The sequence below is a fragment of the Dermochelys coriacea genome, chromosome 1 (genome assembly GCF_009764565.3).
Source record: "Dermochelys coriacea isolate rDerCor1 chromosome 1, rDerCor1.pri.v4, whole genome shotgun sequence".
NCBI classification, from domain to species: Eukaryota; Metazoa; Chordata; order Testudines; family Dermochelyidae; genus Dermochelys; species Dermochelys coriacea.
In genome coordinates, this window is record NC_050068.2 from 60,976,509 (window position 1) to 61,001,053 (window position 24,545).

Here is a 24,545-nt window from a genome sequence, read left to right on the forward strand (position 1 = left end):
CCACAATCTCTAACCATTAATGTTTAATATCCTCTGACAGCATCCCAAGGCACATTTTTTTCCTCACTCCTGTCCATTTACAGGAACATTCCTTGTCATGACTCCAGAGCCATAGAGTGACAAATATTTATTGCTATTTTTCAACAGCAGTTATTGTGCTGGAAGGAGGTAGCTCATCCTCAGATTGGCAGGTGAACATCTCTATGATGAGCAACCCCAAGACTATCTGCCTAGAGCATGCACTGGAACTGGCAGGCAGCACGGGACATAGATCAACTGCCCTTCTTAGATTCATAGATTCCAAGGCCATTGTGAACATCTAATCCAATTCCAGTTTCAGCCCAATAACTTGTGGTTAAATTACAGTACATATTGTTAAAAGACATCTAATCTTGAGGTAAAGACTTCAAGTGACTGAGGATATGCCTCAGTCTTAGGTAAGCTATTCCAGTGTATAATTTCCTTCATTGCTAAAAATTTGCAACTTATTTCCAGAATAGATTTTCCTATTGTCAACTTCCAGCCACTGGATTTTGTTATGTCATTGTCTGATGAACTAAAGAGCCCTCTCATCTCGGATGCCACAGCATCAGGAATACCAATAGTTCAGCTGAGTAAGGCCTGTCCTCCCCCCACTCACACAGGTTGCTCCTGGAAGAATACTATGGATTATGAATTATGGCTGGGGAGGCTAAAATAAATCATTATTAAAGCATAGCAGGCTATGAGTCCTTTGCAAAAGAAGAAGAAACCAAAGGTGGCTAATGTGGCTCACCACTCCAGAGTTTGGTAGTTCCATGCTGAAAATTAGGTGTGAATTTGCCATCTAATGGAAAAAGGCCAGTGCAGTTTTACACAGAAAACACAAGAGCCTCTATGCTGCTTTGGGGTGACTGCACTTGAAATAATGCATCAGTTCAATTCTCAACCTTACCCAAAAGCTATTGATAAACTGGGCAGAGCTCAGAGAAGAGCAGAGGGCTGGAGGGGTTGATTTATGAGGAAAGATTCAAGGAGCTAACTATTGTAAATAGGTTCAATGATGACAAGGGGGAACATGATAACTACCTATAATATGTGAAGGGTGTAATCACCAAGGAGGAAGAGGGGTTATTTTGGATCTTTCAGAGTAGTGTGCACAAGAAATAATTTGAGCTATGCGAAGAACATAAGTTCCGTTCTGCAAAGGGCCTTGAGATTTTTGAAAACAAAATTCCATTACAATTCAGAACGAAACCCCAAAGTTTTAAAATTCTCCATGATTCTAACTTTGTTTTAGATTATATTATAATACATAATACAATACAAAATAAATTCTAAACAAAAAGTTGTTTCAAAAGGAAAATCATAGCACTGTGCACACAAGCACTTATGCCGGAAAAACTTACATCACTCGGGATGGGTTTTTTTCACACCCTTGAGCAACAGAAGTTTTGCTGACATGAGTGTGAGGGTAGACATGGCCTTCGAATGGACAAGATACTAGACCACAAACCATGTGGCCTTCGCAGGGAGGTGGACTGAATACCCTAACAGATTGCTTCTATCTCTTAGCAATTAGATTTTGTGAAAAACAAGAGATACATTCATTACTGATTTGTATGCTCTGCTCTCAGTTCAGTGGCCTTGTCTATAGTGAGCATTTCTTGAAAACCATCCTACCATTATTGTATGGTATTTTTACATTTATCTCATTTATGCTTGTTGTAAGCTGGGTTTGACAATATAATTACCAATAGTTAGTCTATGTTAGCGTTCCCACCATGGCTAGCACGGATGTAGTTGCAGCTATAATAGTGCAATGGAGGGAAAATTTGAGAAATATCTCAGTATAGTACCAACCAAGGGGATTACACAAGATATAAATGCAGATTTGGCAAGAAACGTCCATGAGCCTAAGGTGGCTTGCCTAACTCAGGTCAACTCCTGAAACTCTCGTAAAGCTTTCTACCACAATTTCCTAGAGAAGGAACTGAGACACAATTATCTGTATAATCATCATTTTAATACAGATTATATAAAGCATTGAGAAAAGCATTGTAACTGAAAACATGCATTGGGCCTGATTTTCCCATCACACTGGGTTTTACAATGTTGACTTTAATTGAGTTACTTGTGATTTACATCAGTTTAGGGGAATCAGGCCCAGGGTCTTTCAGACAAAATCAACAAAATGTTTTCATTATGACAACATCTATGAGAGTCACTTTAAGATAGAGCTTAGTGCCTCTGAGGAAAGCACTGAAGCACATATCTCAGGTTTCTATAATACCATTGACAATGACATATTACATTTGTTTTAACTAAGCAAATTTCACAACGCTGCCCAAAGGCATTATATCAGGTGAGAAAAAATAAATTATGCATATTTAAATGTAAAGAGTTTTTAGAGTCCACATTATAAAAGAGACATGTTCAAGTACTATGTTAGGTTCCTACTTTCAAAATAAAGGATGTCAAATTACTATATTATAAGCCATTACAGTCATGCAATCCTATGCTAAATGTAGAGATGACTGCTAGAAAAACAATCTCATTCAACATTTACTAGCTCTGAATTACATTTGCAGTAGAATAAAGGAAACACTCCCTTAGGTATAATTAATTGTGAAAATGAATCCTAATAGTTTAGCACAGTCCATATTGATTTTGTCTCAGATCTCTTTTATGTTGCAGGAACCAAATGGAAATCCATGCAGTGTCCTTGTTCCCATGATTGCCAGAATACAGGTTGCCTTAGAGATATGATGTCACATTTGTACAAGTGGAATATAGATATTTCAGCCACATTGCTCTTGATAGATCAAGCCTCTGAAATTCTTCTTGGGGTCACTTTTGAATGGATTACAAGGAGAAAACTCACACAAATAGATTCAGCAAAATATCTGTAACACGTGATGCTACTGTAAATTAAACATTTTGTAATGAAAGGTCAGAGAGATTTAAAGGCTAACTCCCTATTCTTCTCAGAGTGACATTAGGAAACACATAATTATGCTTTCTAGCAGCACCAAGAACTGTATATTGCATATTAAAGGGAAAGCAAGCAAGTGAAACCTTTTAGTGTTACAAAAATGTGCAGTACTGTATAATAATTTATAACATCCTAGTGCATTTGATACACATGCCTAAAATCATTCTTAAATTAAATACTTCAAATGAATGCCTAAATTATTCACTCATGGGAAAACTCCGGTAAATGTCTGCTGGAAATGGAAAGTACAAGTCAGTTAAACTGTATTACACTTGGGTCGCCAGGATTCTTTGGAGGCATGTGTCCCTTCCAGCAAACCAAGACATTATTTTTCCTGTCACATGTAGAATTTAGCATGCCCATGTAGTGTACTGTTACGTTATCACACAGAGATCCATGTTCATGAAGGACTATGGGACTCAAACGACAAAATCAGGGTACACACGATGCTAATGCACGCAGCCTCAGGATAAGCGAATGCAGTTCATCTCTCTCATTGCGTTACTCAACAACAACTGATCCATGAAGTGAAATGAGGACAGCACAAGCTGAATCTAGGAATGTTGACTTGTTTGCTATAGAGGCTGATAAAGGGGGACCATTGTGAAACCATCCTGTGGGGTATGGCTTGGTGGACCTTTACAAAGATCCTGTGCTTAGGAGGTAGGCTCCACGCTGGCTCTGTGCTATTTTAGAGGGGACTGCTGGGGTTATGTGAGAGAGAGCACAAATAGCTCCTCACATGGTTCCTGTCTAATAGCTGCTGCATAGAAAGACAGACTGTGCAAAGCCTGTACTGCATCCCCACAGGGTAGATTCTGTCTCCTTAAACACCTGTTCCAGACAGTCATATGAACCTCTCTTATTCCGTTTATAGGGGTTTTGTGTGGCATTTGTGAATTTCACCATACAAAAAGATAGCAGAAGATAAGCACGAGAAGGAAAAAAAATTAAAGGAGAAAAGACCCATTGTGCGAAATACAGTTCTGTCTGGGAAAGGTGAAACCCTTCTGGCACGTTAGTGGTTATAATTTTTGGTGCATATGTCAGTGTGTGCTACACCAGTCAGTGTATATTACATGTGCTACTCTCTGCTCAATCCACAGAGGCCTGGAGCCTGTTACAGCTCTCAAGCTCTGACCAGAAGACCACACAGGAAAATCTACACACCCACCTCAGAGACCCGAAGGTTACCACCCAATGCTGAAGCAGCACTGTTCTAATATAATACTTGATCATTCATTTCTGAAAGCCTGTTCAATAATAGGAATATATCAATGCAAATGAAAAGCTCTGTCCAGAATTTACAGCTGCATTGAATGTTAATTATACTGTATATTTACAAAAGACAGTGTTCAGTATGATAATATACTCACACTCTCCTCACATCCCAATAATAATTAATAATACCATTTACTAACTTAATAGCTCAGAGAAATGTTATAAATTCACACTAGAAGTTAATGGGAGAGAAGGATTATTAAACAAGTATGTCAGAATAATTTATGAAACATGTTAAAAGTTCCCCTAGAGGTGGTGAGCCTCGGCTGCTACTACTGATCTGCTTATTAATACAAAGAGCAGAAAAAAACTCTCACAGCTGTGTGTACAGTTTGTAAGTGTAAAGAACATGCTCAGACTATTGTTATCCAGTCCTCCCTGCACCTTTTATTTGATTATATGTAAATATATTTGTTATGTAGAGCCTAGTGCAATGGGGCGCTGACTTGGCTGGGATCTCTGAATTATTATTTATTTATTGTGTGGTGGCAGCACCATCATGCTAGGTGCTATACAAACACACAAAAAAGCTGGCCCCTGCTCTGAAATATAGTCTAAGTATTGTAGTGTAATAGAAATAATGAATAATGGTAAAAATGGCTTGTGAGGCTCACTGTGAGCATATTTCAACAGAACTAATCATTTTGCACTTGTTCTGTGACTTGGATACTTTTATTACCTATAAATGGTCATTTTTCCAACAGACAATGTAAGTCTCTAACATCATGCTTGAGCAGCCATGAGCGACCTGGTGAAACTGCAGAATGATCTTAAACTGCCAATCACATCCCAACTGCAAATGCTACAGTATTAAAGCTACAGCCAGAAGCTGAGAGGAGAGGGGAGAGGTACCTTAAAGGAAATAAAACAGAGAAAGATACCTAAAAGTGAAAGAACTTTCTCCAGAAAGACTGCAGTGCACGGGAAAATGATTGTCCGAACGAGAAATAGGAAGTGAAAAACATACAAAATAAAACCACCAGTAGATTATAGCTAAAGAATAGTGTCAGTGGATACTGACCTTGTCCATAAAGTCCATTTACAAATAAGACACAGATTTAAAAAAAAATTATCTCCAAATGGACAAGCAAAGTCTCTAATTTGCTAGGATCTAAATAGCAGCCCCTCAAGAAGAACAGATTACTTTTCAAGCACAGATGCCAGAATGATTTAGCTGAAGACCTATTGTCAAAGTCATAATAAGTGTCTACTTTACAGTGTCTTATAAAAGTAGCTTTGGAACACCAAACTGCTTCACAGATCTGCTCCAACAAAGCGTTATCCTGGCTAAAGAGTGAGTGAGTGAGCCCTGACCCCCTAGTGGGCAACAATTATCCTGGACCATGCAAGGGACTGGTTGAAAAATAGAAAATATTTTCCAGACATTTCCCCCAAGATGTAAGCCAGAGAACTCTACAGGTTATAATTATCCTAGTAATTAGGGTGACCAGGCAGCAAACGTGAAAAATCGGGATGGGGGTAGGGGGTAATAGGAGCCTATATAAGAAAAAGACCCAAAAATCGTGACTGCCCCTATACAATTGGGACATCTGGTTACCCTACTAGTAATGGACCCGGCAGATAAATGACTACAGTACTGTGAAGCTCTTTTCATTCATATATGATGACCAATAATGTCTATTATGAAACCATAATGTCCAGAGACGCATTTTCAGTAGGAGCATAAGAAGGGTGCATATTTAGATTTTACTAGCAGAACAGATAATGGGGTTAAATCAGGTTTCCTTTTTTCTTGAGTTTAGATCAAGCAGAGAAGATAGTGTCTAGAGTAAGCTCAAGCTGGTAAGAAAGCATTGGCTACTAAGAACAAGCAGTGTGGGAGAATAAGAAAGTTTCTGAGCTTTATTGAGGGCTACCTGGCCACATCCCCAGCAACAACAGAACTATGTTCTATATTTACTGGAGCTATGGTTGCAGATTTTATCTACCTCCGGGACTGCTGCCGAAAGCAGTTGGTAGTTTAATATAATAGAGACCTAACCAGGCCAGGCTGCACTGCCATATCACAAGAGGAGTTCTCACCTGACCTCCTTCAGTTTTGAACTTCACTTGAACTGTAAAGGCCTAACTGGGGAAAGAAAGTTAATGGAGATTTTAGATGCATGTATGGGAACTCAGGATTCCTGCTGGTCAGACTGTATGAGATATAGTGAGACAGAGATGCTGAGAGGAGCCATCGAACTCACTTGGAATTGTATAAATTTGCAATTCCACTGATTATTCAGGCCTGAAACTGACCTTGTTCACTAAGAAAGGACTTAGTGTCCAGTGAAGCTAGCTTAGGAACTTTAATCATCTTAAATTAAAATCCCCTGGGAAAAAATAAGCAGAAACCAAATCATAAAACTTTGGTTATGTATTACTAATGATCCCTTTGCAACTTTCATAATGAGCTCAAACATTTCAGTCCACCCAGCATACAGGCAAGGGGAGCAGAGAGCCAAGAAATATACAAAACAGAAAAGAAACATCCCCTCTCCAATATGTTCCTCTGATTCTGTGTCTCTTAAAATGGCATGCCCACAGCTAGAGCTTGCACTCCTTTTTATTGACCTCTTGGTGCCAGCCAGCTGTCCGATTACTAAGTAGCATATGATACCCTTGGCTGCTTAGTGCAGTGGGAAATCAATGTGAGCAAAAAGGGTGGAGGAGAGGGCACATAAAGAGGAAAGAAGGATTTGAAAATACCTCCCCATTGTATAAGTACCAGGGGCTTCAGTGCAGAAACCCAGCTTCATGAAATTGGTAGGAACTTGGCCCGGGACGGAGAGAAGTCAAGGAAATATCAGCTCTACACAGCATCCTCTGCTTTCAGGGCAGCACAGTCAATGTTGCAGCTTGCACTGAACATTACTGCTTCTCTGAGAGAAGCAGTAACTCTCTTCAGGGCTTTTCCACACTACAGAGGTCTGGGAATATGGGAGGTAGAAAATGGCAGTCAGACAATAGAGCCATGTTGCTGGTGTGATGGGTTGGATCACAGAAACCCCCTTGGGGCTGCCAGCTGATGTGCCCCTGCTTTCCCTGCCAGCTTGGGACTCCAGATCCCTGCCTGGCTGTGCCAGACACACTTGCCAGCCACAAACAGACCCAGGTCTGAACCACGTCCCACAAACTGCAAACTTAACTGAAAGCAGCTTAAGAAGTGTTCTTGTCTTTAACACTCAGATGCCCAACTCCCAATGGGGTCCAAACCCCAAATAAATCCGTTTTACCCTGTATAAAGCTTATACAGGGTAAACTCAAATTGTTCGCCCTCTATAACACTGATAGAGAGGTACGCACAGCTGTTTGCCTCCCCCACACCACCAGATATTAATACATACTCTGGGTTAATTAATAAAAAGTGATTTTATTAAATACAGAAAGTAGGATTTAAGTGGTTCCAAGTAATAGCAGACAGAACAAAGTGAATCACCAAGCAAAATAAAACAAAACATGCAAGTCTATGCCTAATACAGTAAGAAAACTGAATATAGAGAATACCTCACCCTCAGAGGTGTTCCAATAAGCTTCCTTTTACAGATTAGTCTCCTTCTAGTGTGGGTCCAGCAATCACTCACACCCCCTGTAGTTACTGTCCTTTGTTCCAGTTCCTTTCAGGTAACCTCTCCACCCCAAAGGATATCTCTTGAGACAGCTGAAGAGAAAATGGAGAAGTTCCCCATGGGCTTAAATAGACTCTCTCTTGTGGGTGGAGACCCCCCTCCTCTCTCCTATGCAAAGTCCAGCTCCAAGTGGGCAAGTCACAAGTCCATGCAAGACTCAGTTTTTTACAGGCAGCAGCCATTGCCCACATGCTATCATGAATGTCTCCAGGCAGACTTCTTATGTGGATTGGACTCTTCAAAGATCCATTGTTCATTAAGTGTTTCTTGATTGGGCACTTAATTTGCACATTCCTTTCCTCAAGAAGCTGACCAAATGCTTTAGTAAGGCTACTTAAAAATCAAGCAAGTACACAGCCAATATTCATAATTTTGAATACAAAAATGATACATGCATACAAATAGGATGAATAGATTCAGTAGATCATAACCTTTACAGAGATATGTTACATGGAATATGTATCATAAAACATATTCCAGTTGTGTCATATATACATTCATAAGCATATTTCCATAAAGCCTTATGGGGTGCAACATCACAGCAGGTATAATTCAGAAAGGTTTGGGGGTGTTGTGCACAGATGGCCTAGTTCCCACAGATCTCCACTTTCCATGAGAACTTCCCCAGACAACCCTGTCTTTGGCTCTTTAATCCTGCTGCTGATCTCGCCTCCCACAGAGGAATAAGGCATCCCAACAGGTACAAATCCCTTATGATAAATCCACTTTCCTTCACTTGATAAGCGCTGAGGAAGAAGAGGAGAGGCCTACTATCAGGAGAGTAAGATGTCAAGTAATGCTAACAGTTATTGCCTGGTTACTACCCAAGGATAAGAGACGTTACCTCAGTCTCTGATGGATATGAAACCAATCTGTGTGCCAAAGTTAGTGCCATCACGAACATGAGAGTAAAATGTATCAGGGTGGCATGCTGTGCAGTAAGTGAGACTTTGGTTGTGGTCAGTGACAGAATCATCCTGTATGTTCTGAGGCAGAATCCCTCCAGTCTCTAGAAGAATTCTTAAAGAACGGAAGAAAAAGAAAAGATGAACATTTTATCAAATGGCACGTTCCTTAAGCCAGTGTGTTACTGCTATTGCAATAGTGCAATAGTGTAAGACAAACTGTGCTAATACCATTTTTCTTTAGATTAAAATAAGTGGTGTTGCTCATTCTTTAGAACACATACTGAAGCTTTAACATGTATATAGAACAAAGAAGCTACTCTTAAGACATAAAATAGCTGAAATATAGCAATATTTCAAACTAGAAGAGTTGGTTCTGTCCTGACTTGCTGCCAGAGGAAACTCGATACTTTGGCAACACATAACAAAACTTTGCTTGTAATGTTGTTATCCAGGAAAGCTCAGTTCAGTATATGGTGTTCTTGGAGACAGTGGGGATTTCTTTTGTCCATCCCACCCAGTTTTTCAAGTGGAATTCAACAGTACACAAGGTGAGCAAATATCGTCCTTAGGTTCATTCATGAAGGGCTTGATACTGCAACGCTCCCATGAAATTCTGAGAGCCCTCAACTCCTACCCGGTAGGATCACACTCCATATCAGTGACTAACTGGGACTATAACTAAAATTTCTTTTGACTCAGTCTTTTGTCCCCATCCCTAGGCTACTTAGCACAACAAACTATAGCATAGAAAAACACACATGAGACATACCGTGTTGCCCTTCTAATATCAATATAGGGAGTTGGAGATTCAAACTGTCTGACACATTTTGGATCAAGACTGTAAAATTCCTTTGCTGATTCCCGAGGAAGTGTAAAACAGCACGGTCCAACAGATGGGCCCAGCACCACAAGTATATCCTTAACATTACAGCCATATTCTTTTATCATAGCATTTACTGTAGCCATAGCAACTCCTAACAAAGTGCCTTGCCATCCTAAGAAAAAACATAAGGGGAAAAAATCCTGTAAAATTATTTTTGAATTGAATGCTTACAGAAAATTATTGTTAATTATTAATTATTATTATTATTATTATTAAGGATCTAAAAGCCAAATACATGGAGGAATAATTACCTTTTAGCAAACATTAACAGTCCTCAGAGCATTCTTATGAAGTAGCCGCATTACCATTTTAGAGATGGGGAAACTGAAGAAGAAAGGAGCCTTTAATTGCCCAAGGGCAGAGGAAGTCAACATTACAAGTGGGCTTAGAACTCAGGAATGCTTTGCTCCCAGCCCTGATTTTAGACCATTCAATTACACCTCACTGTTCACTCTGTGCTGCAATATCTCATGGGTTAAATACTGTAAAAGTTTCTTTACAATCTCACATGACAGCACTGTGGAAAAATATTATTTAAAGAGAAGGGAAAAAACATTTTATATTAAAAAAATCTCCTTATCTGTACTACTTGGCTGAAGCAAGTGTAAACTGTGCTGCATGCCGGAATTGTTTAGGCTGCAAGAAAGAAAGCCCAGCTCTGACTCCCTGTATCTTACACAGAGATCAAGACAGGCTTTGTACAGAGTCGAGTGTGCCTTAAAGTAGAGGCAGGGCCGTCCTTACCCATATGCAAAATTCGCAGCTGCGCAGGGCACCAGGAAATTTGGGGCACAAATTGCCCCAAATTTCCTGGTGCCCTACACAGCTGCGTGCTGCTCCAGTGGCCAGCCTGATCCCCCTGCCAAATGAGCCACCCAGGAAAGCTGCCCCTGCCCTGCCCCCTGGCACCCGCCCCTGCTCTGCCCAGCCCTACCTCTTCCTTTGAGCAACGACCTGGGGGACTGCAGCAGGGGTCGGGCGCACCCTGCACTCACCGGGTGGCGGGAAGTGGAGTGACCTGGCCCCAGCTCACTCCACACTGCTGGCGAGTGCTGGGGAGTGTTTTCCCCTGCCCCTCAAGTCCCAAGGCTGGGAGCCAGGGGAGCAGAGTGGAGCGTGCTGGGGCCGGGTCACGGCACTTCCTGCTGCCCCACAAGTGCGGGGTTGGGCCTTGCACTGGGTGACAAGAAGTGGAGTGATACAGCCACAACCTACTCCACTCTGCCAGTTCATACCGGGGGGTGGTTTCCTCCCTGCCCCCCCAAACCTGCTCCTGTCCCCCCCCCCCCGCAGAGGCCTGGAGCCAGCCCCAGCCCCGCGGGGTGTGTGTGTGGCCCCAGGCCTCTGCAGGGGGAGGGTAGGAGGCTGTGTAGGGCACCAAAATGTCTAGAGACAGCCCTGAGTAGAGGCTAAGGTATTTTGTTTCTTTTTCTCCCCTTCTTTTCTGTGACCCTTGGCTACAGTCTGGGCCACAGAATGGTATTTAAGGGTATACAGAGCAAGGTTTAAAGCTATTTGTAAATGTTTATCAAAATAATTTGACTTGCTACTGACTTCAGGCATGGATTTGGGGAGTGCAAGGAGGATGGAAAGGGGGAAAGAATATGTGACTGGTCAGGGATATGATATAATACAAGGCATGTGGATTGGAGAGAGGGGACTGGGTGACACGTTACCTGGTTTTGGAATGGGAGGGTGAAGCAGACGGAGGGGGTGCATGCAGAGGGCACAGGAGACTGGCAGAAAATGGACAGGGTGGAGCAGCTTGGGAGTCAGGAAGGGGGGAGCAGGTAACTGAGGGGCAACATAGAAAGGGACAGAGCAATGCACAAATTCTTATCCACGTTAAACTTTTAACACCTAACATTTCTAGATATAAAACTTCAACCTCTTAAAATTTTCAATGTGAAAAAAAGCTTCCCTTTTATCCCTGCTTCATTTCTGTCACCACTCATTTCCCCCACACATAACACCCACACACACCCGGTATTGCTCCCTACACACATACACCCTTCCAGTATGTATAAAGCCTGCAGAGGGGAGCTCCACTCTGATGGGCCTTCTAAGAGCTATTAGATTCATGGACCTCCAGCACAATCTGATTGAAATGTCTGATGCTCACACCAAAAAGTGGGCAATTCACAAACACAAACCTCATTAGAAACAGTTAAAGTGCAAGTGTGTTTGACTGGAGTTCGGCTAACTCCCAAACTATTACATGCTCTTTGGAAGAATTCTACATCTTTGAAAAAGAACTATATTAGGAAGCCTGGAAAGGAAGAGTTAAGGGATTCAGTTTGGAATCCTTCACTCACTTACTACTTGATTATGAATCCCATTTACTATACAAGGGATCCATTCCCAGTACTCTCCTAGTATTATATTACTTTGATTCTGAGAACTGAATACTAGATGTCCTTACCAGAATGAGCAGCTCCACATGCTTTTTTAACAGGATCAGCAAAAAGCATAGGTATGCAGTCAGCACCGGGAGCTGCTATTGTAACATCTTTCTGATTTGTTACTATTCCATCATAGCTGTCAGGCTGGGGCTTTCCCATAATCCAAATATCACTGGCATGATTGACCTGTCAGTACAAAGACAGATGAAGCACAGTCATAAGGCAGTGAAAAAAAATTAATTCATACTTTGCTCAATGCCTTTTCTCCAACTCTCTTGTTCACACCCTCGTCAGGCCAACCCTTATGTTTAGAATTCCATCCCCCTTCTTGTTCAACAAACAACTACTGTCTTTGCCTTCAGATCCCTTCTTAAAACACACCTCTGGTATGCAACCCATCCACCTAAGAAAGAAATGAATTTTTTATTTAAAAAGCTATCTGCACCGCTTTGATTTTGGATCTTTATCTGGTCATATATTGTATTATATCACTGAACTAACTGTATGATCTATTAGAACAAACTTCTTGGGAGAGGGACTAGGTCTTCCTCTCTATAGAACACTAAGTGTGTTGACAGCTATGATGACAGTTTCATCATGATAAACTGTCACAATAACTGTCTTAAAAAGTTGTCCTACCACTTATAATCTCTTGCTAGGAAAGAGAAGATTAATGCATAGTTAAAAAAGCAAAACATTCACTGTTACACAAAGCAAGCTCTGATTAGTTAATATAGGAGTCCACTGCTATCTGATAACATACCTTCACACTGTGAAATTTCTCTGGGTCAAAACCTGCAGCATTAGCTAACCTGCGTAGGTTTTCTTTAACCACAGCCTTTGGATCTCTCCGCTTGGAACTGGTAAAGAGGTTGAAGGAGCTGAGTGTTGGTATATAAGAGATCCCACCTGTCCTCGTGGTGAACCCATGTAGGAAGATGTGACCTGGTGAAGAGAGAGAATTTGTTGGAAACAAATGAGAAACCTGAAAATTATACCAGGTTCTGCCAAATGGAATTGGTATCAGCCAGTCAGATTGTTGGATGGCTGATTCTTATTTAATGATGACATTTAAAAACAAGGATCCCATGCTCCCTTCTCCTTCTGTGAGAGCAAGTGAGAAAGACTGTGACTCTTGCCAGGGTAAAGCATGGAGTGAATAAGAGCCAGGACAAGGGCATATTCCCTGTGACCATATTACCCCTGGACTCCACAGAGCTCCAGGTCAAGGGATGTGAGGCAGCAGGCTCTCTGCTAGATTTAATATCACCCTCTCCCAGGGTAAACCCAAGCAAATTACTGCTGTCCAAGTCTCTAGTAACTCCTCCTCTGAAGAGACTTCTGGGAGCACCTCCAGTAGAGGGGACCCTGGCACACAGTTCCAACAGGTGAAATACTGTCCAGGAACCACAGAAACCTGGGTGGGGAGCTGAGCACCAGGGCAGTGTCAAGGGATCTTTGGACAAATGGTGCTTCCCTCTACTAGAGATCTCTGAGGAACTGCTGGTCTTCTGCTAGGTGGATATGTGCAGGGAGACCCACTCCTTGTGCTGTAATAAAAATGCATTCCATGATTGCTTCACCCAAGCCAGGACTTAGATGGACATGTGTGGTGACATGTGCAGCAAAGGCGGTGGCAGGGGCATGGCCACGGGTGGCCTGGATGGGTCACGGGCCACACACTTAGCATCCAGGTCCACCCAAATCTGAGCAGGGGTATAGTGCTGCCACAGCAGCCCAGAACGTCACTCAGGCACCTGAAATCCAGGATGGAGCTATGCGCCCGCCCTTCAGAAAGTTACACTCTGGCAGCTCTGCCTTGACATTTTCTGAGCCGCCCCATATACATGCCTAGCTTGGCAGGTGAAGTCCTAAGTCTGGGGCATCAGGGCTATGAAGAGGGTGTAGCGTTGGGGGAGAAGCTGAGCTAGCACTGTCTCTCATTGCCCGTCCACCAGAAAGTTGGGGCCCACCCAAATTTCCATTCCTATCTATGCCACTGGACTGTTGGTATGTCTACACTACAGATGCCACAGCGACACATCTGTGGTGCTGCAGATGTGCTATGGTGACACAAGGAGTGTTTTCATCCTTGTAGTTAATCAACCCCCTCAAGAGGTGCTAGCTAGGTCAACAGAAGAATTCTTCCATCAACCTAGAAGTGCCTATATCAGGGCTTAGGTTGGCTTACTTACGTCCCCCACAAGAGTGAATTTTTCGCACCCATGAGTGATATAGCTAGGTCAGCCTAAGTTTTAGGCTTGTATCTGTGACCTAGATAGATAAGAAGAATTACAGAGTGTGTGTGTGTATATGTGACTGAGAGAGTGAGAGACCAGGCACCCTGAATAAGGAATTCCCAGTGCATTCTCTGCAACCTCTAACTCCTCTGCCACAAGGGATGCTGTGCTATAATCTCCTGCCCCCGATGGAAGAATTCCAGGAAAACTCAGGTTGAAAAATCCCTCTTCTCGAGCTGGGAATAATGTACATACAGAAAAATGAGGTAATAAGTCTTTGAACCATTACTGTAAGGTATAACTGATTTTCTCACTGGCTAAGGCATATAGTGGGTGTGTTTTTGAAGATAGTTCCAGCAGTCCATATTTGTTATCTTAACATCCAAACAGATATAGGATATAGCCAGATAGAGATCTTCCAACAATTCAGTTCTTTGATTTGGGGAGTGTCATTTCAAGTAGTCGGAATATGAAGTAAGTAGGTTGTTTTTATCTAAACCGTGAGATGCCCCCCTCCAATAGTGCAGGAAAAAACAATATCCAAAGATTTAATTAAACGTAAGGTGTGAGTGCTGGCAGAGCAGGGTACTGTGCCCCTTCCTACCCAGAACTTCAACACAAGACACAGCCCTTGTTCGGCTTCTTAGAGCCCACAAGCGCTGGTATGGAGAGCAGTTAGATTAAGGGGAGCATTGTGCTCTATGGCTCCACTCAGAGAGGTGTTTGCTTATTGTTTCTTCCCCATAAGAATCACTGCTACTGACCCCATCAACTGAGATGGTGTCTCTGTTTTCTGCGTCAGCACTAACATTGAACACACAGAATCGTACCCTATGTTGTGCCATTCTTTAAGCCACATTTGCTCCTCCCCACTGGAGCATCCAGTGTGATTTAGGCATCCTATGGGACTGATCTAAGTTATTCAGCAGTGCCACCGAGAATCCGCAGAGTGCTACAGGCCTACCTCTTTAGGCCCCTTCTATGCCCCCTGTGCCTGGACTTACGGGGGGGGGCTGCATAGGACAATCTATGGCTATCTTATCTGATGTCTGCACTGGGGACTTCTCCTCTGGCTGGTTATAGGGATATCACAGCAGCAGAGAGACAATTTGGGGGTGAAAATTTCATGCCTAGGACCTCATATTACTAACCCCTGAAGTAGAAGAATATGTAAACAGAAAACTGAATGAAATAGGTTTAAAAAATCCATAAAATCTGTTTTCCAGTTTACCTGGGATCAAGGAAGATTTTAGAATGGTAAGCTTCCCTTTCAGGGCTGGCAGACTTTCCAAGAATGTCTGAATCTCACGCCTGACGAGTTCCATATCATGGGCAGAAAGTGTTTGTATGTCACTCTGAGGTTCAGCTATTTGTTGGAGATTGTTTCCTTCACAATCCATCCCAAAATCCTCAAACTGAAACTGGTAAACAGCAGTGAATAGGTGGTCTATAAACACTTCCATTAAAGCTTTCCTTTGTACTGGTAAAATGATTTTAATGATGCTTAAATCCTTTTCATCTATTTTTTGTTTAATGGTGTACAAGGCAGCAGCTGTACTTGTCATGCACACAACCTCAATTCCTTTCTTCAGAATCTGAAAACTGCTGATTACTTTAAGTAACGAATCTTGTTCACTGCTCCTTTCGCTTCTCGGAGTTTGGTAGCACATTATGTAAACAAATGGAGCACTGGCAGAGAAGCGTTTTTCAGTCCTTTCTAGTGTGCTACATAATAACTTCTGAATGCCATTATTTTGTGAGTTCATTTGTAGACTGAACAGATCAATCACTACTGCTTCTGCCATCTTCCAGATGATTTAAGGAGTCCTAAAGATACCAGATATTGAATAAAACACCTTCAAAGAAAAAGAGAACATTATTAGTCTAAATAAGCAAAGTTACAACTTATTATTTGTTGTTTAGTGGTTAGAGGAATTAACATACTGAAAAGTAATGTAATTTCATATATATTTTTCATTGCATCCAGTGTTAAGAGCAAAAGGAAACTAAAAGAGATGGGAATTGTTCTGCTTTTGTTTAAATCTCCTTACTGTATTCTTTTTGCATTTCTCCAGATCTGAGATGTTAAAAGTATGGGCTACAATATAATCTGGCTTTCACAAATGCATTTTAATAACCTGGACTCCTGTCCTCCCAAATACAGCTTCTGAAGTGAACTTCCATTTTGTTTCTTCTTTATTTTTGTTTCCCTCAAACAGAATTTAAAATCATCCTGATTAAAAGTGCCTGTTTTCTCTTTGTGTACAGAATACATAAAAGATTTCATTCTTGCTATCAGACGCAGAGGACTTGACTGGTCTACTTGAAATAAGCTAGGACTCATGATCAAAACCTGACAGCCGGTGACAGTGTCTGTCAAGGGATTTATGACTCTCAATCTCCCTAGGACTATTATTACATACAACTGATGACACCTACTAGGGAAATCTGCTTGCTAATGAAACTGTGTGAGATAGGTCAAGACCACAGACCCAACAGCAGTCACCAGAGAACTCAGAATGTAGCTTAAGTTACAAGCAGCAATAATGAGGTGGCAGTTGCAGCAGGCATCTTCCTTGCCCTGCTGGCTCCGAATGGAGAGTGCCTTGCCTGTCTGCCTATCAGAAGATCCCAGTTGAATTATAGGTAACATCATACCCCACAAAAGGAAACTTGTCTGGGACAAGACAGAAAACTGCAACTCTCTCTTACCTTATATATATGAGTAGGGGAGGGCGAGCAGGGGTCACTGACTCCCACATCTTCCCTCCTTCCTAAATAAAACACCATCTATACAATGTGGGAGGGAGGATGCCTGTTGAAGGAGAAACATCTACCAGCACAATCATTAAGATGTGCGTATATAGAAAGAAATCCATTAGGACAATTATGAGGCTGTGCACAAATGGACATAATGAGGCTGATTCACTAGTGCATTTGGCCAGTTTTGCATCTTATACCTCCATCAAAATCAATGGTGTTGCATTGGCATTATTTTTATTGCAAATACAACATTTTGTTTACATTAGAGTGGACTCTGATGACTGCTTCTTGAGATATTCACAAAACACTGGGTACTGCTATACAGCACATTGTGTGCCAAGCAAAGCAGTATGTTGGGTTCTCTATAATGTATGATGGTTGTTAAAGTCTGAAATATCTTAGCTTGAAAATCCTAAAGCTCCATACAATATTCAACTGCCAATTCCTTCATCAGAAAATATTTATTAGAGAGCAGTTCATTACAGAGCACAGTTAAAGTCTGTAAATTCATGCAGGTTTGAAGACCAAACCTGCAAATTCACTCTCTTCTGTACACCCTCTGAAACACTCAGTACACAAAGCTGGATGATAAGCAGAACCCAAGCTACAGAACCCATCCAAAGAAAAGAAAGGAAGAATAAAATGATAAAGAGTGGTGGGAACTGATAGGAAAAGGAAAAGAGAGAAAAGAAACATTAAATGAAAAAAAAAGGCAGGTCAGAATAGAAAAATATCATGAAGAAAATTTACCAGAAAATTAAACTGAAATCTGAAAATGAAAATAAACTGAATATATTCCCAGTTTTGGACTAGCAAAGACTGCCACTTTCTCCACATTGACCTCCTTTGGATCTTATCTATCTCTCTTATTTTCTTTTTTGAGATGTAAAGAGATATATGCAGTTTTGAAAAGAGATAAAAAAGCCAGAAAGTATTTAACATCTTATGTGAGATTACTAATAAGTGAAGACATGCATCAACTCCAGAAAAAATATGAAGGATGTTTATAGTTCCACATAACACTTTTAATAAATCACTATATATCAACAAGCAGAAAGCCATTGAAATGTAGAAACCACTCTTAATTTAGGAATATTTATGTGTGTAAAAGTGCCAGAAGTTAGCATTTACAATTACAAAATACAAAGTACATAGAGTTTCCATAAATAAATATAAACTCAAAGACCTTAGTACAGGTATTTACTTACAGAGGTGGACAATCCTTTTGCAGCTCCCAAGAGAGATCATACAAAATACCCACATACTGTTATGAGCCTTATATATCTGCATAATTGCAAGTCCTGCAGTAGATTTTTGCAAGATGGAAATCCCCTTCTAGGTGAGACCTGAGTGGGGGAAACCCACCTTTTCTCTGCCTGGGGTAGTGAGTTGCTACTGTCACTGTACACAGGAAATCCCAAAGGGAACTTAAAGGCACTAACATGATTAATTCCTAGGGTAATACAAAACCAGGAAGCAGTGTTAACCCTGCCATACCAGTTCTAGGCAGCAAGTCATTGTAATGATATGTGCCTCTGCGAGGGCCCTGTTCATGTATATGAAGCTTCAGATAGCCTCAGAAATGGCTGGACCCCCAAATAAGAAAATAAATACATGGAGTGGAGAGATAGGCAGCACAGAAGATAAAGAAGTACTCTCTGCTGTAGCGTAACTCCCTGCTCTGCAGAGAGGTTTGGCAGTAAATCAAGAAGAGAACAGCCACAAAATTACTGAAAAAGAAAAGAGGCCACAGGAACAGAGCTAAGGAAGCTTAGAGGCATTGAAACACATGAAATATTTTTAAAAGGCGTCACTAAAAACAGGAAGTGCTTTTTCATTGTCATGAGAGCCAATTATTCCTGTGAGCCCTTCAGAAATTTTTAACTTCACTGGTAACATTAGCATGGCCACAAGAATAAACCATTTCAGCCAACAATCAGATTGTGTATGGTATCTGAACAAAAGTACAGAAAATAAAACTATGATAAAAGTAGAAAACACCATGGGAACAGCTGGTGAGAGTGCAGCAAAAGAGGCAAATAAGATGTTAAGAAATAAAAAGAATGGAATACAAAATAATACCAAAAATATTATAGTGACATGATATTAATCGGTATTACTTCACCACCTGAAATACTGCGTTTAGTCTAAAGAGGAGAAGAGTAACAGGGAACGTGGTATTATTGTATAAAATAATGAATGGTGTTAGGAAGGAAAATCAGGTCCTCCTATTTATCCTCTTTCATAACTGAAGAATAAGGAGAAGCCAATGAAACTGATGTTCTCAGCAATTTACAATGAATGCCATCAAATTTTAAAACTGATTTAAAAAAAAATCACATTTTAACACAATGAATTAGTTAAGCTAAGAAACTTGTTACCACAAGGCAATATGGAACCAAAGAACTTATCATGATTTTAAAAAAATAGACATTTATACAGATAATGATACCATCAGTTAAATTAAGTAGGATAAAAATTGTAGGGATATAAACCTTCACATTTGAGGGTTGCAATGACAAAAGCATGACCTGTTCCATTTTTTGCATTGCAAACAAACCACCTTGCTTATTACTGGAAATGTGAAAGCCTAATTAATAAGACAGTTAAAATTAGGAACAGATACACCTTCATGTTAGAAAACATAAACAAAAACATTCCCCTAAATCCACATTTTACACAAGTTTCTAGAAAGTCAGGGTGAGAGTCTGTGCTGTCCCTCTATGTATGTCTTCACTGCTGAGTTAACTTTGACTCTTACATGTTGCCCCTAATCCCACTCCCATCCACACACGCAGAATCCCCTCACACAAGTTTAATGGTGCTTTAAACCTGGGCTAGCTGGCACAACTGGGGGTTTAAGCCAGGGCCCAGGTGCTGCTTTCACTCAGACAGGTAACTTGCCTTCTTTATAGTGAGGATACAGGCTAGGAAATGTAGCACAAGACTTACAGCCCATGGGGTGGGGTAGCAGGTGGGGTGAGCTAAGGTGGTTTTAATACGCCCAGCTGAGCCTGGGGTGTTTTGAGGGTTGGAGAAGCCCATTGGGTAACTTAGAAAGCCCTGACCTAACTTTTCTAAGGGTATGGCTATACTTTGAGCTGAAAATGTAATGTCCAGCTTAAGGAAACATGCTCTCACTAGCTCTGATAGAGCTAGAGTACTAAAATTAGACTAAAGGAGTCTAATAAAGGAGCGGAGGCTACCCACCCCTGGGTACAATCCCATCCAAGATACTCATGCATACCTGGGGTGTCTAGACCCTTCTGCCGCTGCAGCTACCCTTTTGTTTTTACTGCGCAAGCAGTGATTGAGCTTGCGCTGATCTCTCTCCTTATGATGGAATGTACACATCCAGCTCACAGTGCAGATGTACCCTAAGTTACAGCAGTCTCCTAAGGCACAGGTCACTGAGCAGTGCTGGTGAGATGAGAGGAAGACAATTGTAGCAGGGCCCTGAGCTCAGGGTGTCCCCCAACACATCTGTAAATAGAGTGAAAAGGAAGAGGGTGGGGCCCCAGTGAACAAGATGTACTGGGCCGCACATGGCTCCTGATGGGCCTGACTGCACAGCCAGGAATCTCAGCCCCACCCCTAAATTAGGGCTTGCAAAGGAGTCCTGTAGTTGTTCATATCTTCTGCCTTGATAAGATGCTTACTCCCTTTATTTTGTCCTCTCTCCTTCACCCCACACTCCCTTTTGTCTTAATTCTTACACAACCCTTTTCGTCGTTTGCAGACACTTCTATTTGGTTTTCCCTTCCACTTTCCTTCCTTGTTTGCCAGCACATCCAGACACACCACCTCTTGTGAATTTATCATGAGAGACGCGCTTTCTAAGTAAAATTAAGACCCACTCACGATCTCATGATAGAACTCTCAAATGTCAGGATTTTTTCCCCAAATTCTGATATTTGAGAGTTCTCTCACTAGATTATGAATAAGGCTTAATTTTACTTAGAAATTGCTGTAAGCCCCGCTTGGCTGGGGCTCCCCTTTGTAAGCCAGGGAAGTGGGAGAGGGGACCTTACTGTAGCCCCCCAGGCCTGGGGGGGTAAAGAATCCTAAGAGGAGCAGAGATGAGGCTGGGAGGGTTGAACTATGGCCTGGGGATTTCCTGAGGGGGCTGAAGTGAGGAGGGTGGGGACTGATGGGGTGGAGGGGCTGTATTGATGGTGGGTTCTGAGTAGATGGGGTGAGTTCTGGGAGGATGAACTGAGGTCAGTGGGGTCGATAGAGTAGGGGGATTGAACTGATGGGGTGGTGATGATGGGGACTGGGGGACTGAACTGATGGGCGTCTGGAGGTCAGGATTAATTACTGGGCAAGAGATGGGCAGATGTGGGGGTGAGAGCACCTGCAGCGGGGCCAAAATGACCTTATCTGGTACATGCGGAAGAGTATGAAAACTGTCACAGGCACACACCCTGGGGACGAGCCAGGTGTTTTTTGTTGTTTTTTCCCTCAAAAATCAAGAGACTGGCCTAAAAAATACAATATCATCTTTTTTAAAAATGTCATGATTTTTGGAGTACTTGTGGCACCTTAGAGACTAACAAATTTATTAGAGCATAAGCTTTCGTGAACTACAGCTCACTTCATCGGATGCATACAGTGGAAAATATAGTGGAGAGATTTTATATACATAGAGAACATGAAACAATGGGTGTTACCATACAGACTGTAACAAGAGTGATCAGGAAAGGTGAGCTATTACCAGCAGGAGAGCAGGGATGGGGGGACTTTTTATAGTGATAATCAAGGTGGGCCATTTCCAGCACTTTACAAGAACAGTGGGAGGGGAAATAACCAACATTCCACACAAAGATGGACTACAAGCCGTCAGGAACGGTATCCCCGATAACGTCATGGCAAACCTGGTGCCTGAACTTTGTGACTTTGTCCTCACCCATAACTATTTCACATTTGGAGACAATGTATACCTTCGAATCAGTGGCACTGCTATGGGTACTCGCATGGCCCCACAGTATGCCAACATTTTTATGGCTGACTTAGAACAACGCTTCCTCAGCTCTCGTCCCCTAATGCCCCTACTCTACTTGCGCTACATTGATGACATCTTCATCATCTGGACCCATGGAAAAGAAGCCCTTGAGGAATTCCACTATGATTTCAATAATTTCCATCCCACCATCAACCTCAGCCTGGACCAGTCCACACAAGAGATCCACTTCCTGGACACTACAGTGCTAATAAGCGATGGTCACATAAACACCACCCTATACCAGAAACCTACTGACTGCTATACTTACCTACATGCCTCCACCTTTCATCCAGATCACACCACACGATCCATTGTCTACAGCCAAGCTCTACGATACAACCGCATTAATGTGATATATGCCATTATGTGCCAGCAATGCCCCTCTGCCATGTACATTGGCCAAACTGGACAGTCTCTACATCAAAGAATAAATGGACACAAATGAGACGTCAAGAATTATAACATTCAAAAACCAGTCGGAGAACACTTCAATCTCTCTGGTCACTCGATTACAGACCTAAAAGTGGCAATTCTTCAACAAAAAAGCTTCAAAAACAGACTCCAACGAGAGACTGCTGAATTGGAATTAATTTGCAAACTGGATACAATTAATTTAGGCTTGAATAAAGACTGAAATTGGATGTGTCATTACACAAAGTAAAACTATTTCCCTTTGTTTATTTTCCCTCCCACTGTTCTTGTCAACTCCTGGATATGGCCCGCCTTGATTATCACTACAAAAGGTCCCCCCCCCCCCGCCCCCTGGCTCTCTCCTGTTGGTAATAGCTCACCTTTCCTGATCACTCTCATTACAGCGTGTGTGGTAACACCCATTGTTTCATGTGCTCTGTGTATATAAATCTCCCCACTGTATTTTCCACCGAATGCATCCGATGAAGTGAGCTGTAGCTCACGAAAGCTTCTGCTCAAATAAATTTGTTAGCCTCTAAAGTGCCACAAGTCCTCCTTTTCTTTTTACGGATACAGACTAACACGGCTGCTACTCTGAAACCCCTGATTTTTTGGGCCAATCCCAAGATTTTGGAGGGTCCGACTCACAATTTGTGATCTCTTGAAGTTGGCAATACTGCACGTCCCCTTTACCTCATCTCCCTGCCGGCGCTTTCCTGCTGAGACGCTCCCTTATCAGCTTTGTCGATTCTTCTCTCTCATTTCGCTCCTCTTTAGAGACGCTCCCTAGCCGTGGCAGGGGCTGGCCACCACAGGCTTCCTGCCCTGACGGAGCAGGCGCCAGCAGGCCTTGCTCTGGGGCTGTGTGACGCTGACGGGGAGCCCGCCGCAGCAGTTTCCTTTGCTTCCCCCTCCCTCACCCCAAGGTGCACAGGGGTTGGTTGTGGCACTGCAGGTGACCTCCCCCCTCCCTCTTCTGTGTTTGCAGGTTTATTTTTAATGCCACAACCTCTAGCTCCTCCCCACTGCCTGGTGGAAAGGGGGGGCATGCCCAGTGGCTCTAATTTGTACACCACACCCCGCTTTCCTGTCACGCTCCTCCCCTCAGAGGGGCTCTCACAAAACCTTTCTCCAGGGCCATCAGGGCCAGCGCTAGGCATAAACAGACTGAGCAATTGCCTAAGGCCCCACGCAGCTCAAGAGGCCCCCTATTAATTATTTGTATGGGGGGGGAGCGGGGAAATATTCCTGCTCAGGGCCCTCAGTGGGCGCGCACTGCCTCTGAGGGCGATACTAACTAATGCTAGTCACTTACTGGATGATTTCTATATTAGAATTAATCCTGAGTCAAACCCCATGGGCAGCGCCTGGCTGTAAAAGGCTCAAAACACACATCACTTTTCCACTGCACATAGCCGTCAGGGAGCAAAGGTCACACAGAGGGAATGTGACTCCCACACACTATGGAGCAGATCTATTTAACCTCAGTCAGCGGGATTTCTCAGGGCTGCAGAATGGCCAACCCTAAGCATTAAAAAAGTTTTTTTTAAATGAATCAGTCCTCTAAAAATTAAGTGATTGGTTTAAATATCATGAGCTTTTCTTTCAAACATAATACATTTGGGGGTCTTTTTATTTGCGTTCTGATTCTTGAGGCTTTTAGGTTCTTGCTTTCTCTGCAAGCACCAGGGGCAGAAACTTACTCTTTAAAAAATGATAAGTGAGATTCTGACACAATAATATTACTTCAGAAGCTTGGGCTTTAAGCAAAACACAAAATATCGTCGTGACTCGTAATACCATCCTGTGTGATAATATTTGGACTTCTCCCATAATCTCAAGACTATTTATTTATGCCACAGATAAGTTATCCACAGAAATTGCAGCTGCCAAAGTAAGGTTGAATAGAATAGAGGGTGAATTAAGAGTGTAGACAGGCCAAGAGTTCAGGAGTCCCACTATTATTCAGGTTTCAGAGTAGCAGCCATGTTAGTCTGTATTCGCAAAAAGAAAAGGAGTACTTGTGGCACCTTAGAGACTAACAAATTA

At 42.1% G+C, this 24,545-nt stretch overlaps 1 protein-coding gene across 10 annotated transcripts; it reads right to left on the reverse strand.

Annotated features, from left to right (window-relative positions):
• Window positions 1-1,983: 1,983 nt before the first annotated feature.
• LACC1 (laccase domain containing 1) lies at window positions 1,984-23,506 on the reverse strand. 10 transcript variants are annotated; one of them, XR_006276679.1, is made up of 8 exons: window positions 18,289-20,285; window positions 15,549-16,173; window positions 12,841-13,022; window positions 12,098-12,263; window positions 9,562-9,787; window positions 8,729-8,904; window positions 4,935-6,344; window positions 1,984-4,227 (listed from the first exon to the last, which is right to left on the reverse strand). XR_006276679.1 is itself a non-coding variant. In XM_043500992.1 (8 exons), the coding sequence occupies exons 2-6, from the start codon at window positions 16,120-16,122 to the stop codon at window positions 8,730-8,732; spliced, it is 1,323 nt and encodes a 440-aa protein (XP_043356927.1). In that variant the 5' UTR covers window positions 16,123-16,173; window positions 23,190-23,506; the 3' UTR covers window positions 1,984-5,107; window positions 6,299-6,344; window position 8,729. The 10 variants fall into 10 exon arrangements, 9 of the variants coding, with proteins under 9 accessions (XP_043356927.1, XP_043356934.1, XP_038243959.1 ...); XM_043500992.1 differs by lacking the exon at window positions 18,289-20,285 and adding an exon at window positions 23,190-23,506 and having other exon boundaries at window positions 1,984-5,107; window positions 6,299-6,344; XM_043500999.1 differs by adding an exon at window positions 17,030-17,107 and having other exon boundaries at window positions 1,984-6,344; window positions 18,289-18,550.
• Window positions 23,507-24,545: the final 1,039 nt, after the last annotated feature.

Excerpts from the sequence above, each read along its gene's own strand:
- LACC1 (XM_043500992.1), bottom strand. The coding sequence starts at position 16,122 with ATGGCAGAAGCAGTAGTGATTGATCTGTTCAGTCTACAAATGAACTCA. Across the intron at positions 12,264-12,840 it reads AGAAATTTCACAGTGTGAAG|GTCAATCATGCCAGTGATAT; the intron begins GTATGTTATCAG and ends TTGTACTGACAG. Across the intron at positions 8,905-9,561 it reads GATATTAGAAGGGCAACACG|AATTCTTCTAGAGACTGGAG; the intron begins GTATGTCTCATG and ends CCGTTCTTTAAG.